This window comes from Rattus norvegicus, chromosome 12, assembly GCF_021556685.1.
Source record: "Rattus norvegicus strain SHRSP/BbbUtx chromosome 12, alternate assembly SHRSP_T2T, whole genome shotgun sequence".
Taxonomy (NCBI): Eukaryota; Metazoa; Chordata; class Mammalia; order Rodentia; family Muridae; genus Rattus; species Rattus norvegicus.
In genome coordinates, this window is record NC_141545.1 from 14,203,985 (window position 1) to 14,219,755 (window position 15,771).

Genomic DNA, 15,771 nt, shown 5'->3' on the forward strand with positions numbered 1-15,771 from the left:
TTTTACCACATATATTTATTTATTGTGTGTGTGGGGGGGGAGCTAGGTATACACATGACCCAGAGGGAGTTGCACAGGTCAGAAGAGAACTCTTGGATTGGGTTTGTGACTTCCAACATATGGATACCAGGGGTCAAATCCAGCTCTTCAGGCCCGGCAACTTAGACTTAGTTACTTAAACTTCAGGGACATCTCCCCAGCCCCAAACGTTGATTTCTTGTTGTTCTTGTTGTTTTGAGACAGGGTTTGTATGCGTAGCCTTCACAGCTGTAGAACTTGGTCTGTAGACCAGGCTGGCCTTGAACTCACAGAGATTCACCTGCCTCTGCCTCCTGAGTGCTGCTGGGATTAAAAGCATATACCACCACACCCAGCTCAAACACTGATTGTGTGTGTGTGTGTGTGGGTGGTGTTATGTGCCTCTGTGTGCAGTTCGTCCAAGTCCATCATGCACACATGGAGATCAGAAGACCACATCTCTCACCCTCCACCATGTGAATCCCTGGGATTGAACTCAGGTCCTAAAGTCCAGTGGTGAGTGTCTTTTCCACTGAGCCATCTCATCAACCCTATGTGCCTCCTTATAAAGACAATTTCTTTCTGTTGTGGCTGTGTTTTGAGACAGGGTTTCTCTGTGTAGCCCTGACTGTCCTGGAACTCACTCTGTAGACCAGACTGGCCTTGAACTTACAGAGAGAGTTTCGCCTGCCTTTGCCTCCTCAGTGCTGGGATTAAAGATGTGTGCTACTATACTTGGCTAAAGTCAATCTTTAAAGCAAATGCCTAACTATTAGTCTTGGCCCCTACTCATGGATCCTGCGTTGCTATTTTAGTATAATATTCCTGGGCACTGTTGAGGATCATGGGAAGACCTAGTAGTTCCTAAAGCTCACTATCAAATTGCTGGGCAAGCGCGGACTACAGAGAACTTGAGCGCTCACCCTCAGCCTCTCATGGAAGTGAGTCTGCTCTGCTGGGACGTTGTCTCAGTGTGCTTCTGTCACACTGACCAAGGCCAGGACTTGAGGGTGGAAGGGGCTGTTAGTTCTCGAGACATCGTTGTGGAAATCTATAGTCCAGTGGTGTTTCGAATGACCAAGCACCTCCCAAGGTAGATGCCTGGCTTATTCTATATTTATTAATTGAAATTTTAATTACAAGGAAGAGCTATGTCTTCTCCCCCATCATGTTTATTTACCGAGTTATCTGTTTAGATTCACGCAGACTCGTGACATTTAGTGTTTGTGTAGATCTTGAGCCCATTCGGAGGGACACTCAACCACCATCACATGACTTTCCCTCCTGCATGTGTCTCTCTCCTCCTAAGTTCACGCTCAGAGCCATGAGGGCTCACTCCAGCCTTCCCTTTTCTTTTTTATACTTCTCTCTGGAAGTGAGAGACCTGCTCGTACCTGTGATATGATTGCTTGCTTGCTAGCTATTTATTTATTTATTTATTCATTCATTCATTCATTCATTCATTCATTCATTCCATCCTGGTTTATAAGCAGTCTCAAAAGTACTGGCCAGTATCCAGTGGGCTCTCGTGGAGCTGTGTATAGGATCTGTGTGCAGTGGTTTTGTCTTTTGCTACATAGTAACCAATGTTTATTGTCACAGTTATCTATGATGCGTACATCTGCTGTCTTCTGCCCTACCCTTTTCCTTATAGCTTTGTGGCTCGTTTCCCACACAATGGGGTTTCTCTTGTTTCTATTCCACTTTGACACCTTTCCATCTTATCCTCTTCACCTAGTTCCTCCCCCACACCCTCACCTTTCACTTTTTTGACACGGGACTTTATTTTATAGCCTAAGTTGGCCTGAAACCATGTAGCTCAGTCTGGCCTCAGACTGGGCAGTCCTCCCAAGTCTTGGAATCGAGGTTGCTACACTTGGCTGCTGGCTGATTGTTTTACTTTTAAATTTTATTTTGGATCCTAGAAGTCAAGAGTTATTAAAAACAAAACAAAACAAAACAAGATATATGCAGGGCTATGAGTTTAGCTTGGTGGTAGAACAGGAGCCTAGAATATGTGAGGCCTGGGGTTCTAATCCCAACACTGAAAAAAAAATACACTTGGAGAGAGAGAGAAGTGTCCGTGGTTAAGGGCACTGGCTGCTTCTGCAGAGGACCTGGTTATGTTCCCAGAACACACATGATGGCTCACAACGATGTGTAACTCCACTTCAGGGAATCTGATGGCCTCTTGGGGATGCCTTTTTGGGCTCTGCAGGTTCCTGTACTCGTGTGATATACATAGATTCACATAGGCACACACACATATATTCATGTATTTTATTTTAGGAATAGATACTCAGAGAAATATCACCTTTGCACCTCTACTACTGAGCCCCACGTCTCTCTTACAGTTAGCACCTTCCGTGTACACAAACAAGTAGATGTGTATGTGTCTCATGCCTGCTTCTTCCTTGTGCATAACCACACACTTGAAGGTGGTGTAAGTGAGCCTTAGCTATAGGGAGACCCCCAAATGAGAGTTGAGAATGGAGTTCGATGCAAAAGCAAGAGGTTTATTGTTCTAGTGCGCTGGGGTCGTCTTCTCTCTCTCTCTCTCTCTCTCTCTCTCTCTCTCTCTCTCTCTTCCTCTCTCTCTCTAATAAAGATTTATTTATTTATTATATACACTGTAGTTGTCCTCAGACACACCAGAAGAAGGAATCGGATCCCATTACAGATGGTCGCGAGCCACCATGTGGTTGCTGGGATTTGAACTCAGGACCTCTGGAAGAGCAGTCAGTGCTCTTAACCACTGAGCCATCTGTCTAGCCCCAGTCTCTCTTTTTATATAATTTTCGAGGGCAGATTATAGCAAGAGCAACTAGGTACATAATGATTGGTGGTCCTGGTGATCTTTATAATAATTGTCTGGGACAGGAGGGGGACTCAAGGACCCCCCCGTAAGGCCCAGTGGGAAGTTCCAAGTTGGGCCTCTCTCAGTGGAGAGCATGGCAGTAGCCCTTTTCCTCTGAGGGGTACAGGCAATCCCTGCAAGTCAGTTCCCAGAGCATGTCCTTATTATTACTATTTTTTATGGCTGCAGCATACTCCACTGCGTGGATATACCACGGTTTGTTTAGTCACTCTCCTCTGTTGGAGCATTTACATTGCTTCCATTATTTTGACATTGCCTACAGCACTGTAGTTGATGTTACTAATTGTTTGGGGGACACATTTCTAATGGTGCTGGCTCAGACAGCAAGTGCATGTATGGGTTTTTTTTTTTCCTTTTCTTTTTTTTGGAGCTGGGGACCAAACCCAGGGCCTTGCACTTGCTAGGCAAGCGCCCTACCACTGAGCTAAATGCCCAACCCCATGTATGGGTTTCTTAGGTGTGTCGCCGAATTCCCCTCCGGAAGCCTGTGTGAACTCCTAAGCAGTGCGTGAGAAGTGTCCCCTTCCTCAAAACCTCACAATCAGAATGCATCGACAGACTTCATGTTTGCAAGTTGCAGTGATGAGAAGCGTTTTCATTCGTGTGGGCTTTCAACATCTTCATGTATATTTGAGGGCTGCTCCCTATATATAGTTTTTGAAAGAATGGGACCATTAAAATTTTGTTTTTTAGATTTATTTTGTGCACATGAATGTCTTGCCTCTATGTATGTCTGTGCACCATGTGTCTTCCTGGTACCCTTGGACCTCAGAAGAGTGTGTTGGATCCTTAGGGATTGGAGTCAGAGACGGCTATGAGCCTCCATGTCAGTGCTGGGAACCAAACCTGGGTCCTTTGTAAGAGCTGCTGGTGCTCTAATCACTGAGCTGTTTTTCTAGTCACTTCTCCTTTCTTTCCTTTTTAGATTAAAAGTGGATCATTTTCGTTTGCTTTATTTTTTTTTTTTTAATGACTCTCTGGCTCTTATGATGGCTGCAGATATGTTGGGCAGTTTGGTAATACCCAGAGGCGCTGCATGGGGGAAGTTCAATGACAGAATGCCTCCCGGGTAACATGGACAAGGGCACCTTTGATCCCCAACATTACAAAAGAGAAAAAAAAGAAAAAAATCTGATACAGAAAATACTTAATCATCGGGGGCTTCTACCCTGCCTTTGATCATTCAGTTCCCAGATAAAACACACACAGCTTTATATTTATGATAAGCCTTTAAAGCATTGGAGCTGGGTGGGTATCAACCCTCTGTGCTACTGGAATTGATAACCCTGAGTTAGAACTCGCCACTTTCCATCTGGGCCTCTCTTGATCCTAATTGGCTGGCCCTCATGGCCATGTTTTATGACTCACTTATCCCATGGTGATTTCTCCTTTCCTCTCCAACTTCTCCCTTCCCCTATGGGCTCCTGCCTCAGATCCCAAGCTCAGCATCTGAAACTCCACCTACCTCTCTTCTGCCCCGCTATAGGCTGTAGGCATCTTTATTGACCAATCAGGGATGACTTGGGGCAAGGTTATGTAGTGTCACTTGATCTGTGTGAGGATCTCCTAGTTCCCAAGGCAACCGGACAGTATGTAGCACAACAATAGGACAGATCAAATCTTAACAATGTCAAATTAAGGAGCAAGGCTTGCACACAAAGGCTGGTAAACCTAAGATTTCACTCAGAGACTCAGACCTACAGAATTCAGCATTATAGTACATAGCAACAGACCAAGCCTCAGCAAAGATCACAGAGCTTGGCTGTGGTATGCATGTAGCCGTGGTTACATAGAGAAGTCCTGTCTCAAAACAAAGGGAAGCTGGTTGTGGTGGTGCCTGACGTTAATCCCAGCAAAGGCAGAGGCTGGCAGATCTCTTAGTGTTGCAGCCAGGATAGTCTACATACAGCACCAGTTCTCAACATGAGTGTCATGACCCCTTTGGGGCCACATATCAGATATCCCGCATATCGGTTATTTACATTACAATTCATAACAGTTACAAAACATTAGTTATGAAGTAGCAATCAAGTAATTTTATGGGATGTGTTCGGTGTCTCCACAATATGAAGAACTGTGGCTGGAGAGATGGCTCAGAGGTTAAGAGCACTGGTTGCTCTTCCAGAGGCCCTGAGTTCAATTCCCAGCAACCACATGGTGGCTCACAACCATTTGTAATGGGGTCTGATGCCCTCTTCTGGTGTGTCTGAAGACAGCTACAGTGCACTCACATAAATAAAATAAATCTTTTTAAAAAATGGACATTGACTATAAATGTGAAGGACGTATTAAAGAGTTGCAGCATTAGGAAGGTTGAAAGCCACTGACATAGAGTTGTAGGCCAGCCAGAAATACACATTGAGACCCCGTCTTGAGGAAAGAAGGAAGAACGGACCACGGTGTCTGTAGCTTCTTCCTGGTGTGCAGACGTGGGAAATACTGAGGGCTGCCTTGCAGGATGCCGGTGGTCCTGAAAGGCTTGCTCGTGGGGTTGGGGATTTAGCTCAGTGGTAGAGCGCTTGCCTAGCAAGCACAAGGCCCTGGGTTCGGTCCCCAGCTCCGAAAAAAAGAAAAAAGAAGAAAAGAAAAAGAAAAGAAAGGCTCGCTCGTGGTCCCCAGTGTTGGTGGTAAATTGCCCTTCACCGTGCCTCATATCCTAGGTCCCCATTCACCCAGTTCACCTCAGGGACACTCTCCGTAGCCATAACATAGTGGGGTGGCAGGAATCTTTCGGTTTCCAAAAGGAGCTGAGTTCAGGGTATGATCCTGGCTGCCTGGAGACATATATACCTGCAAAGGAAACTTTCATTCTCCTGATATAATGGTTGCCTCAGAGGCTTCCTGGCTCCGTCTGCTAACCTAGGCCTAGTCCTGGAAGCCTCTAGCTTCCATACAATCTAATCTAGGCTTAGAATGTGTTCAGCCTCTGAGACTTACTGCTGAACAAGCTCCCCCTTTAGTTCTGTTTGAGCTCTGGCTGGCTGGTCAACTCAGCGGTCCTGGGTCAAACTCCTCTCCTAGAAAACTGCTTCAAACCAGCTTCTTTCAGTTCTGCTTGGCCTCGTACTAACTCTGGCAATCTGTTCTCATCTTCTGGCTCCTTCTCATTCTCTGGCTCATTTCTGACTTCACCTGTGTCTAGCTTGTTCTCTTTGCAACCTGTTTCTCTATACAACTGTCCTGTTAAAACTGCCCTCTCTCTTCTTCCTCTGTCCTGGTCTCTCTTAAGTCACGTCCCTTTCCTCTCTCTCCTCATGAGAGTTGGGCATATCCTATTCTGTCAAATCTTTCTCTGACTCATCACTTTGTCTGCCTCTCAATTAGGCATCACTTTCAACCACGGGTGCGTCCTTCTACAAACTAACTCTACCTTCATGGTCTGGGATTACAGGCGTGTGCTAAGGGTATGTCTATATTCCAGCTAGAAGGATTAAAGTTGTGAGCTAAGGCTGAGCTGCACCACAACTAGAAACAGGTTTTTTTTCCAGTAAACAGCACAATCTCAGGGTTTGCAGTGTGAACAAATATTCTGCAACATAAGCCCCTTGAACTGATAGGTCCCTGTATTTAGCTGTTCTTCCAGCCAAGGATTCACGGGGAGCAGGATTTTTCCCACTCCCTGCCTTCCCACTGAAGTCCCAGGGAGGAATGGACTCTTACCCACACCAGAGGGACCTCCGATTTTCTCGCCTTCTCTTTTGCTTCTACTTGGTCACTTTCATTTGCACTACCGTTCCCTATTCTGGGCCTGTTCAATCCTCCTGTGATTTGCATTTCTTTGCGGGGTCAGTGTGTGCCCAGCATGTGCTATGTTGCTGAACTTACCCACTGGCCATTTGGTTCTATGTGTGCCCAGCATGTACTGTGCGGCTGAGCTTACCTTCCAGCCCTCTGGTTTTTCTGTCCATGCCTCCTTTGTTCCAGTACTGGATTTTGAACTGGGACCCTGTTCAACCATGCAGAACTCCACCACACTACCCACTGAGTTACAGTGCTCAGTACCCATAGCTTTTCCATTTGCATGGTCTCATGTTCTCAGCAGGACAGGGCTCTGGGGCCTTCGGACCAGTCACTGTGCGTTCACGAGCCTTTGTTCTCCTTATCTTTTCCTCGTGGGGATCTAAACAGCGTCCATCATGATTCTGAAATCACTGAAATCAAGTGTACACCTGTGGTGGACATCCCCAGGGTTCAAAGAAGTGCTTCATTCTGGGGTCTAAAGGACAAGCAAGCTGACTCCTATGCTCTGAAACCGGACAGGGCCACCTACACACATCTTTTGCTTATATGAATTGGCTATTCAGTTGTTTTCCCCTTTTCTCTACCATGTCCTCAATTTTAAAAAGCATTTATTTTATTTTATATATGTGTTTTGCCTGTGTTTATGTGTACCGTATGTGTGCGATTTCCTCAGAGGCCAGAAGAGGGCATCAGATACTTTGGAACAGACAGTTGTTAGCTACAACTGAAACAGGCTTTCTGGAAGAGCATCCGGTGGTCTTAACCGCTGAGCCAGCTCTCCAGCACAGTGAGACCTTCTTAGTAGGTACCAGCGTAGTTGGACAGCCGTCCTAGTTAGGGTTTTATTGCTGTGAAGAGGCACCATGACCACAGCAACTCTTATAAAGGACAACATTTAAATGGGCTGGCTTCGGGGCTGGGGATTTAGCTCAGTGGTAGAGCGCTTGCCTAGGAAGCGCAAGGCCCTGGGTTCGGTCCCCAGCTCCAAAAAAAAGAACCACAAAAAAAAAAAAAAAAATGGGCTGGCTTACAGTTTTAAAAGTCCAGTCCGGGGCTGGGGATTTAGCTCAGTGGTAGAGCGCTTACCTAGGAAGCACAAGGCCCTGGGTTCGGTCCCCAGCTCCGAAAAAAAAAAAAAAAGAAAAAAGAAAAAAGAAAAAAAAGAACCAAAAAAAAAAAAAAAAAGTCCAGTCCATTATGAGCCTGATGGGAAGCATGGTGGCACACAGGGAGACATGGTGCTGGAGAAGGAGTTGAGAGTTCTACATCTTGATGAGCAGGCAGCAGAAAGCAACACTGATCCCACATTGGGTGGAGCTTGATTTGAGCTTAGACCTCAAAGTCCCACCCCCACAGTGAGACACTTCCGCCGACAAGGCCACGCCCACTCCATCCTCCTAATAGTGCCACTCCCTGTGAGCCTTTGAGGGCCACTTTCGTTCAGACCACGGTGTATGCCGAATGCGAACAGGTTTAATGCTACGAAAGCGAATTCAACAATGTTCTCTCAACACCACAGGTTCCAGAATCCCCAGAGGACCTCCGGTGTGCCCCGAAGCATCGGAGTGAAGGGGTGGTCTATGAAGCTGTCACTGTGGAGGTGGCCCAGTCTGCGTCCTTCACATTGCAAGTACAGCTCACCACCCCGGGGGATGTTTCTTGCCTCTGGGTCTTTAAGCACAGCTCGCTGGGCTGCCAGCCACACTTTGATTTACAGAACAGGTGAGAGTGGACACAGACCAAACCGGTTTCAGTTCATTTGGACCCCTGCCCTTGTTTGTTTGCTAGGTTTTTTTGGGGGGGAAAGGGGGTTGTTCACTTTTGCTTTTCCCTGAATTCAAGATTCTCCTGCTGCTTCTGTCTAACGGATGCTGAGATTTATAGGCCTGACTGAGACGCCATCCTTGTGTGCTTGCTTTAACTTACCCCCGGTGAAATAATGAACTCACGAAGGATTAGGATATAGACACATGACGCCGTGTATCTGTCAGTCATAGGACGTGCTGCCCCAAAAGGGACAATAGTGGCATCTGTGGGCATCAGTTGATGGTGATGAACCATCCTTCTTTTTCTGTTACCACAGACTAGAGATAATGTCGAGGATGTGTGGTGGGACGGGCAAGTCCAATGCTGCTCTGAAAATATAAAACCCAGGGTGTTGGAGAGATGGCTCAGTGGTTAGACACACGGGCTACTCTTCCAGAGGATTCAGGTTGGGTTCCCAGCACCCACACAACCACTCGCAACCGTGTGTGGCTTCAGCTCCAGGAGATCTGATGGCCTCCCTGAACACAGCATGCAAGAGATACACATGAATATGTGTGGGCAAAACGCTCATGCATGCAATAAGAAGGAATGAATATCTATACACCTAAATAAATATCATAAATATTTAAGATAATTTAATTTTAAAGGTTTATATACATATAAGTATGTATATAAACATATGTGATCTGAAACCTTGATTTGCCCTGACAAAGTAAGTATCTTGTTATCAGATATGAGATACATTTGTACAAAATGTTTATAGTAACTAATAGTACCCCATAACCTTGTAAATGACCCAAAATTGTGGCTTTTCCCACCGCTTGTAGCCCTCTTACCCTGCTGAGCCAAAACTCGCTTTGAGTGTGGGTGTTAGGTACGAGTCACTGCTCAGGCTGAGCCTGGGTGCTGCACAGAGCCGGGTTCTGCACGGGGCAGCCCTTAGCTACAGCTTCCAGGATGGCGGCCTCAGGGAGAAGCTGATGCTATTTCTTCTGAGTATTTGCAAAGTATCCAATCCTCTTTCTCATTCCGCAGAAGAATTGTTTCCATGACCATCTTGAACGTTACAGAGACCCAGGCAGGAGAATACCTACTCCATATTCAGAGTGAAGCCACCAACCACACGGTGCTGTTCACAGTGAATGTAAGAGGTAAGTGTGGCCCGCTCCCGGGTACTTCCTGCATCCCCAGGCAGCGCCTCAGGACCCACTGTGCTCTCACTCACTCACCTGTGGGGTCACCAAAGGCAGGCACTCAGGGACTTCTTTTTTTTTTTTTTTTTAAAGATTTATTCATTTATTATATATAAGTACACTGTAGCTGTCTTCAGACACACCAGAAGAGGGTGTCAGATCTCTTTACAGATAAGGTTGTGAGCCACCATGTGGTTGCTGGGAATTGAACTCAGGACCTCTGGAAGAGCAGTCGGGTGCTCTTAACCGCTGAGCCATCTCTCCAGCCCCACTCAGGGACTTCTTAACACAGACCTGGAAGAACTGGAAAGAGGATTTTGACTTGGAATATTAAAAAAAAAAATCCTGCATTTTTAATTTTCTCCCAGGCTAACCTCAGACTCAGTATGTAGCCTTGAACTCACAATCCTCCTGCCTCATCCTCCCAAGCCTTTCGATTGCACACACTTGGCACCATGCTAACTAAGTGTCCTGAGTTCTGTTTCTGGTTCTAAGACTATCAGCTTTTGAGGGCTGTTGAGTCTTTCTGAGACTCAGTTCCTTTATCCGTAATAAAAGGGGGCGGTGAGAATCCACACCATGGCTCAGCTGTGAAGAATGCTGGCTGCTCTCACAGAGGACCTGGGTGGGATTCCTAGCATGCTCGTGGCAGCCCACAACCGTAGGCCACTTCAGTCTTAGAATACAACACCCCTCTGACCTTTGGGATGTACATGATACAGAGACGTATGCAGGCAACATACCCGTACACATACAAAAATGAAATGAATTTATCTAAAAAAAGATACGTGCCTCGTGGACTTATGGTCTCTGTTGGACCTAATGGGACTTTCTAAAACAGTGACACTGCTCACCATCTCCTATGCCCAGGCAGCACGGACCCTGACACATTGCCACTGTGGTGTCAACCCTCGAGCTTTGGCTAGTGTAAACGAGGAACAATTTTTTTTTTTTAAATTTTAACTCGCGTGAACAAATTAAGATCTGAAATTAGATAACCACATATAGCCCGTGGCCACTGCTGAGGACGACGTTGGTTTGGGCAGAGGCAAACTGTCGGTGTGGTTGGATGCTGGATGTTGGTAACTGCGTGGGCAGCAGAGGTGCCAACAGCTTAGGCTCCGTGGGGTCTGCTCGTTTGGTCTCGTTACCCACAGGCCTCTTGCTTACAGACTTGCACCGCACACCCTGTTTTCCTTCCTGTGACTGCAGAGGTGGCCTGCGCGTACAGAGAGCCGTGTGTCTCTGGGGGTTCAGGCAGTGTCACAGGCTCAAGGTGGACACCACTACCCCTAAAGTTGACTGCCACCCTTTGCCAGGACTTGTCCTTTCCTCTGTGGGTGACTCAGATACACAGAGCTGAGGCACTGTGCAGCCACACGGGGGCCTGTCAGGAGGGACCACAGAGGCCCTCAATTTTGGACTTCTACACGCCCCATCTCAGGCACTCGCAGAGGTTGGCCTGTGTGTGGCTATGAACACAGACACCTGATGTCTTTTCGACTGGCAAAGCTGGGAGGGGGGAACGAGAGCCAGATCTGCACTTGCTCATCGCCCACTCAGAGCCACCTGTGGTCCTACAGTCATAGCTCCTAGCACTGGGGCATGTGCTGGGTTCCCTGAGGGTCACCATCCTGCATGGCAAAGTCAAGTACAGTGCAGTCTCACCCATTTTCTCAGAGAAGTGACTGAAACAGCAACATGGCCCCAGAAGTACATAACTCAAGAGCTGTCTTGTGCTACTCTGGGCTTGGGCCTCCACCTCTGCGCCATTCCTACCTCCTAAGGCCTCTTGTGGGACATTAAGTATGGGGTCTTAGCCCAGTGAGGATACAGAATATCATGGGCTCCTTCTCTCTCTCTCTCTCTCTCTCTCTCTCTCTCTCTCTCTCTCTCTCTCTCTCTTTTGCAACACTGCACAAGCAGTTGTGTGTGCTGGGTAGGGGTCGTCTGTGTTTCTACTTTATTTAATAACGATGGCTTCCATTCCCCTCAAGTTCTACAGCCATAATCCTGGCACTTGGGAAGCTGAGGCAGGAGGATCCAAAGCTTGATGCCAGTCTGAGCTACGTAGTGAGTTCTAGGCCAGCCTGGGCTACATGGCAAGAAAGTCTCAGAAAGAAAGAAAGGAAGAAAAAAAGAAAGAGAGAAAGAAAGAAAGAAAGGAAGGAAGGAAGGAAGGAAGAAAAAAAGAAAGGAGGGAAGGAAGGAAGAAGAGGAAAAGAAAAAAAAGGAAAAAAAAGAGCAAAGAGGGGGCTGGAGAGATGGCTCAGTGGTTAGGAATATTTGCTGCTCTTCCAATGTACCAGGGTTCAGTTCCCAGAACTGATGTGATAGCCGCCAACCAGCCATAAACTGCAGTTACTTGGGATTCGGTACCCTCAAAAAAGAAAGTACAATGTGCATTATGACTTTCCAGCCTTCCCTGGGGGGATGAGCTGTGAAAACGAAAAGTAGGAAAGACTAGGTGACTGCAGTGTGTAGTGGGGGCTGGGCATAAGTTCAGTGATCAAAAGCAGGATCCTGTTACAAATAAATAAATAAATAAATAAATAAATAAATAAATAAATAACAAATCAAACCAAACCCCATCTTTGTTCTAGAAAATTAACAGATTTTCTTCTGAGAGTTACTCTAGTCCTGCCTAGCCCTCTGTAGACCAGGCTAAATCCTTGAATACACAGAGATCAGCTTGTCTCAGCCACCCATGTGTGGGACAAAAGCATGTGCCACCACTCCTGCTGCTCTGTTGCTTTTAATTTTGCAGTTTTTTTTTTCCCCAGATGAAAAACTACAGAGCAGCCATGATAGCAAAGCACTTGGGACTTGATCAGTTGGGGATGGTGGGGCTGGGGGTGGGAACAGGGGTAGGGGTGGGGACGGGGGCAGGGATGAGGACGGAGGTGGCTTGGGGGTGGAAGGGGGGATGGGGGTGGGGACAGGGGCGGGGGTTTAGTATTTTATAGGGATCGGTTGGAGTGATACAGAGAAAGTCCACTCCAGGAACCCTGAGCTAACTCACACAATTACTTTGCATAGTAACTGTGGCCTCAGTTCCTAACTGAAGATGCTTAAAGGACTGTCACAGGGAAACAAACAGCAAGGTTTTCCTTTCTCTAAGATAAGGTCTCAGTGTGTACCCCAGACTGGCTTGGAGCTCATGATCCTCCCACTTCCTACATTTGGGGATCACAGACACGCACCCCGCCTGGCTCCAGTGCTCTATTTAAGAAGGGAGAAAAAACTTGAAGTAGGGCTGTCCAACCTTTGTAAAACCACCACATGACAGTGTGGTCTGCAAATGTCTTGTCCCCATTCAGAACCTTTCTGGGAACATGACACTCAAGGGTACTGGCAAGTTGGACAAACTTCGATGTCCCTAATAAAGTGTAGAATTGGAACAAGGTTTAGAAATTTTTGGAATAAAAGATGAAAACTGCCACAGAATGGGAAAAGAAAGATACTTGCGGTCTACTAGATGACCTGTACTATTAACTACAGGTTAATAGTAATAATATATAAAGAGCATCTATACACAGACAAGGAGCAAAGCTAAAGCAAAATATCTCCTCCTCAGTAGTTGAATAGTTGCTTTTGTATCTGTATTTAATGTGTGTGCATATGTATGTGTGAATATGTATGTATGTGTGTATGTGTGTGTATATGTGTGTATGTATGTGTATGTATGTATATATGTGTATGTGTGTATATGTGTGTATGTGTGTATATGTGTGTATGTGTGTGTATGTGTATGTGTGTGTATGTGTATGTGTGTGTATGTGTGAGTATGGATGTGTGTGTATGTGTGAGTATGGATATGTGTGTGTATATGTGTGTGTATGTGTGTATATGTGTATGTGTGTATATGTATGTGTATATATGTATGTGTATATATGTATGTGTGTATGTGTGTATGTGTGTTTATATGTGTGTGTATGTGTGTATGTGTGTGTATGTGTGTGTATGTGTGTGTGTATGTGTGTGTATATGTGTGTGTTTGTGTTGTGTGTGTATGTGTGTATGTGTATATGTGTGTGTTTGTGTATGTTTGTGTTGTGTGTGTGTATGTGTGAGTATGGATGTGTGTGTGTGTATGTATGGGTATGTGTGTGTATATGTGTGTATGTGTGTGTATGTGTATGTGTGTGTATGTGTGATTATGGATGTGTGTATGTGTATGTGTGTGTATGTGTGATTATGGATGTGTGTATGTGTGTGTGTATGTGTGTGTATGTGTGTGTATATGTGTGTATGTGTATGTGTGTGTGTGAGGATGGATGTGTGTATGTGTGTGTATATGTGTGTGTATGTGTGTGTATATATGTATGTGTGTGTATATGTGTGTGTGCGTGCATGTAAGTTCTAGTCTGAATGGCAGGCTAAGCTCAACCTCTAAATTCTGCTCCAGTTTTAACTCCATCCTACTGTTTCTGCCTTTCTCCACTGTATTCACTTGCACCTAGTTGTAGATGGAATTATGAGAAGAAAGTAAATTTTAAACTTCGTATAAGAGCCGACCTCTGTGTTCTCACACCTTTCCTCTCCTTTTATGTCCCATCTCGTGACTTCACCTTACTAGTTTATCTATGGCCTTACGAACCCTAAGGAACTGACAAGAGATCCTATGTAAGCCTGACGTCACGTGCGGCGTGCTTATGCGCGATGCAATGCCTTTAATTCCAGAGCTTGGGAGGCAGAGGCAGGCTGGTCTCTGTGGGTTTCATACCAGCCTGGTAGAAATTCCAGGCCAGGAGAGGCTGTAGAGCGAGACTCTGTCTCAAAACAAAACAAAACAAAAACCTGACCTCACCTGAGGATGGGGAGGAGCCAGACTCTTCTGTGGTGAGGTAGATTAGCTTTTTAGAAATGCCATTGTAATTTTGAGGGGCTCTGGGGACCATCTGAAGTGTTAAGACGGCCATGTTTGCGGTGCCTTAGATACACAGCTGTACGTGCTAAGAAGACCTTCCTTCAGAAAGATGGAGAACCAGGACGCCCTGCTCTGCGTCTCTGAGGGTGTCCCAGAGCCCACCGTGGAGTGGGTGGTCTGCAGTTCCCACAGGGACAGGTAAGACGTGCTTCAGGGTGACCGTGACCAGCGTTCCTGTCGGAACATCAGCTGTTTTCCACTGTCACTGACTTCACACTGTATGTGAAATCTGATTTCTGTTTTCCCCTTCATTTCAATCACTGCTTGGATTTCACGGTGAGGAATGAGAGCCCTTGGGGTAGCTGGAGGACGCTCACAGTCATTGCACGGCTGAAAAGACTGAACTGTGGGGTTGTTGGGTTCCAGAGCCTCAGGGAGGAGTTGGGGGGCGTCGTAATGTCCTTATGATAAGAAGTTTCTTATGAGTAAATGTTTCACTTGTGATCACTCTGTTTCCTCTCAAGAGGCCGTTTATAGAATTGCTAAGGAGCTGGAATCTAGAGTCTGAGACCTTTGAACCCTTGTTTGTGTACCAGGCTGTGTGGCCTCAGACGAGTTAGTTAAGCTCTCTGTTACTTCATCACAAGAGTGAGGCTAGAAGAAACGCAAACAAAAATAGGCAGGTTTTTAAAGAAAGAAGAACGGGGTTGCCTGGATAACCAAGTGAGCTGAGATGCAAAGCCACAGAGCCAGCTGGGCAGGGTGCTAGGCACAGAGTGTAAGGCATCTTCTGCCTCTACCTGAGTTACAGCTCAGTTCCCAGGAGGCGAGCAGTCCTGCCATCCAAACTAGCCAAATAGACTATATTTGCTGAGAACCAAGTGGGATAAAGCAAGAGAGAGGGGAAAGTCCAAACCAAATCTGTTTCCTTAATACTGTTAAGGTGACCTTGACCTTCAGAAGACCAATCAATGACCTCCACCGTGAGTGCGTGCCATGCATGTGTTCGATGTGCATATTAACTGAGAAGGTTGGAAGAGTACATGAGTGTGACAGTAGTTGTCTCAGGGGTGATAGGAAGTTGGCAACTTCAGATTTGAAAGGAAATTTGAAAGGCTGTGCACATGACTCACTGGAGAAAGACAATGAGAGCAGCTCCCAGAGCTATCACCTACCCTGGGAAAGCCACGTGGGGGCGTTTCCTACCCAGGCAATGCAGAAGAGTGTCACTCTGTACACCCTACCTTCGTCTGGCGGTCTTCCCTGAGAGTCGCACCTCGGCCTTCCTCTCCAGTTCCCTTTGG

The 15,771-nt window shown here is 46.3% G+C and overlaps 1 protein-coding gene across 2 annotated transcripts in view; it reads left to right on the forward strand.

Moving 5' to 3' along the window:
- The window catches only part of Flt3 (Fms related receptor tyrosine kinase 3), a 75,274-nt gene that overhangs the window by 19,254 nt on the left and 40,249 nt on the right, over nucleotides 1-15,771 (forward strand). The window contains exons 3-5 of one of the 2 annotated variants that reach the window (XM_087577606.1): nucleotides 8,157-8,359; nucleotides 9,443-9,555; nucleotides 14,536-14,665. In XM_087577606.1, the coding sequence (XP_087433732.1) occupies nucleotides 8,157-8,359; nucleotides 9,443-9,555; nucleotides 14,536-14,665 (446 nt within the window). 2 annotated transcript variants of the gene reach the window in all.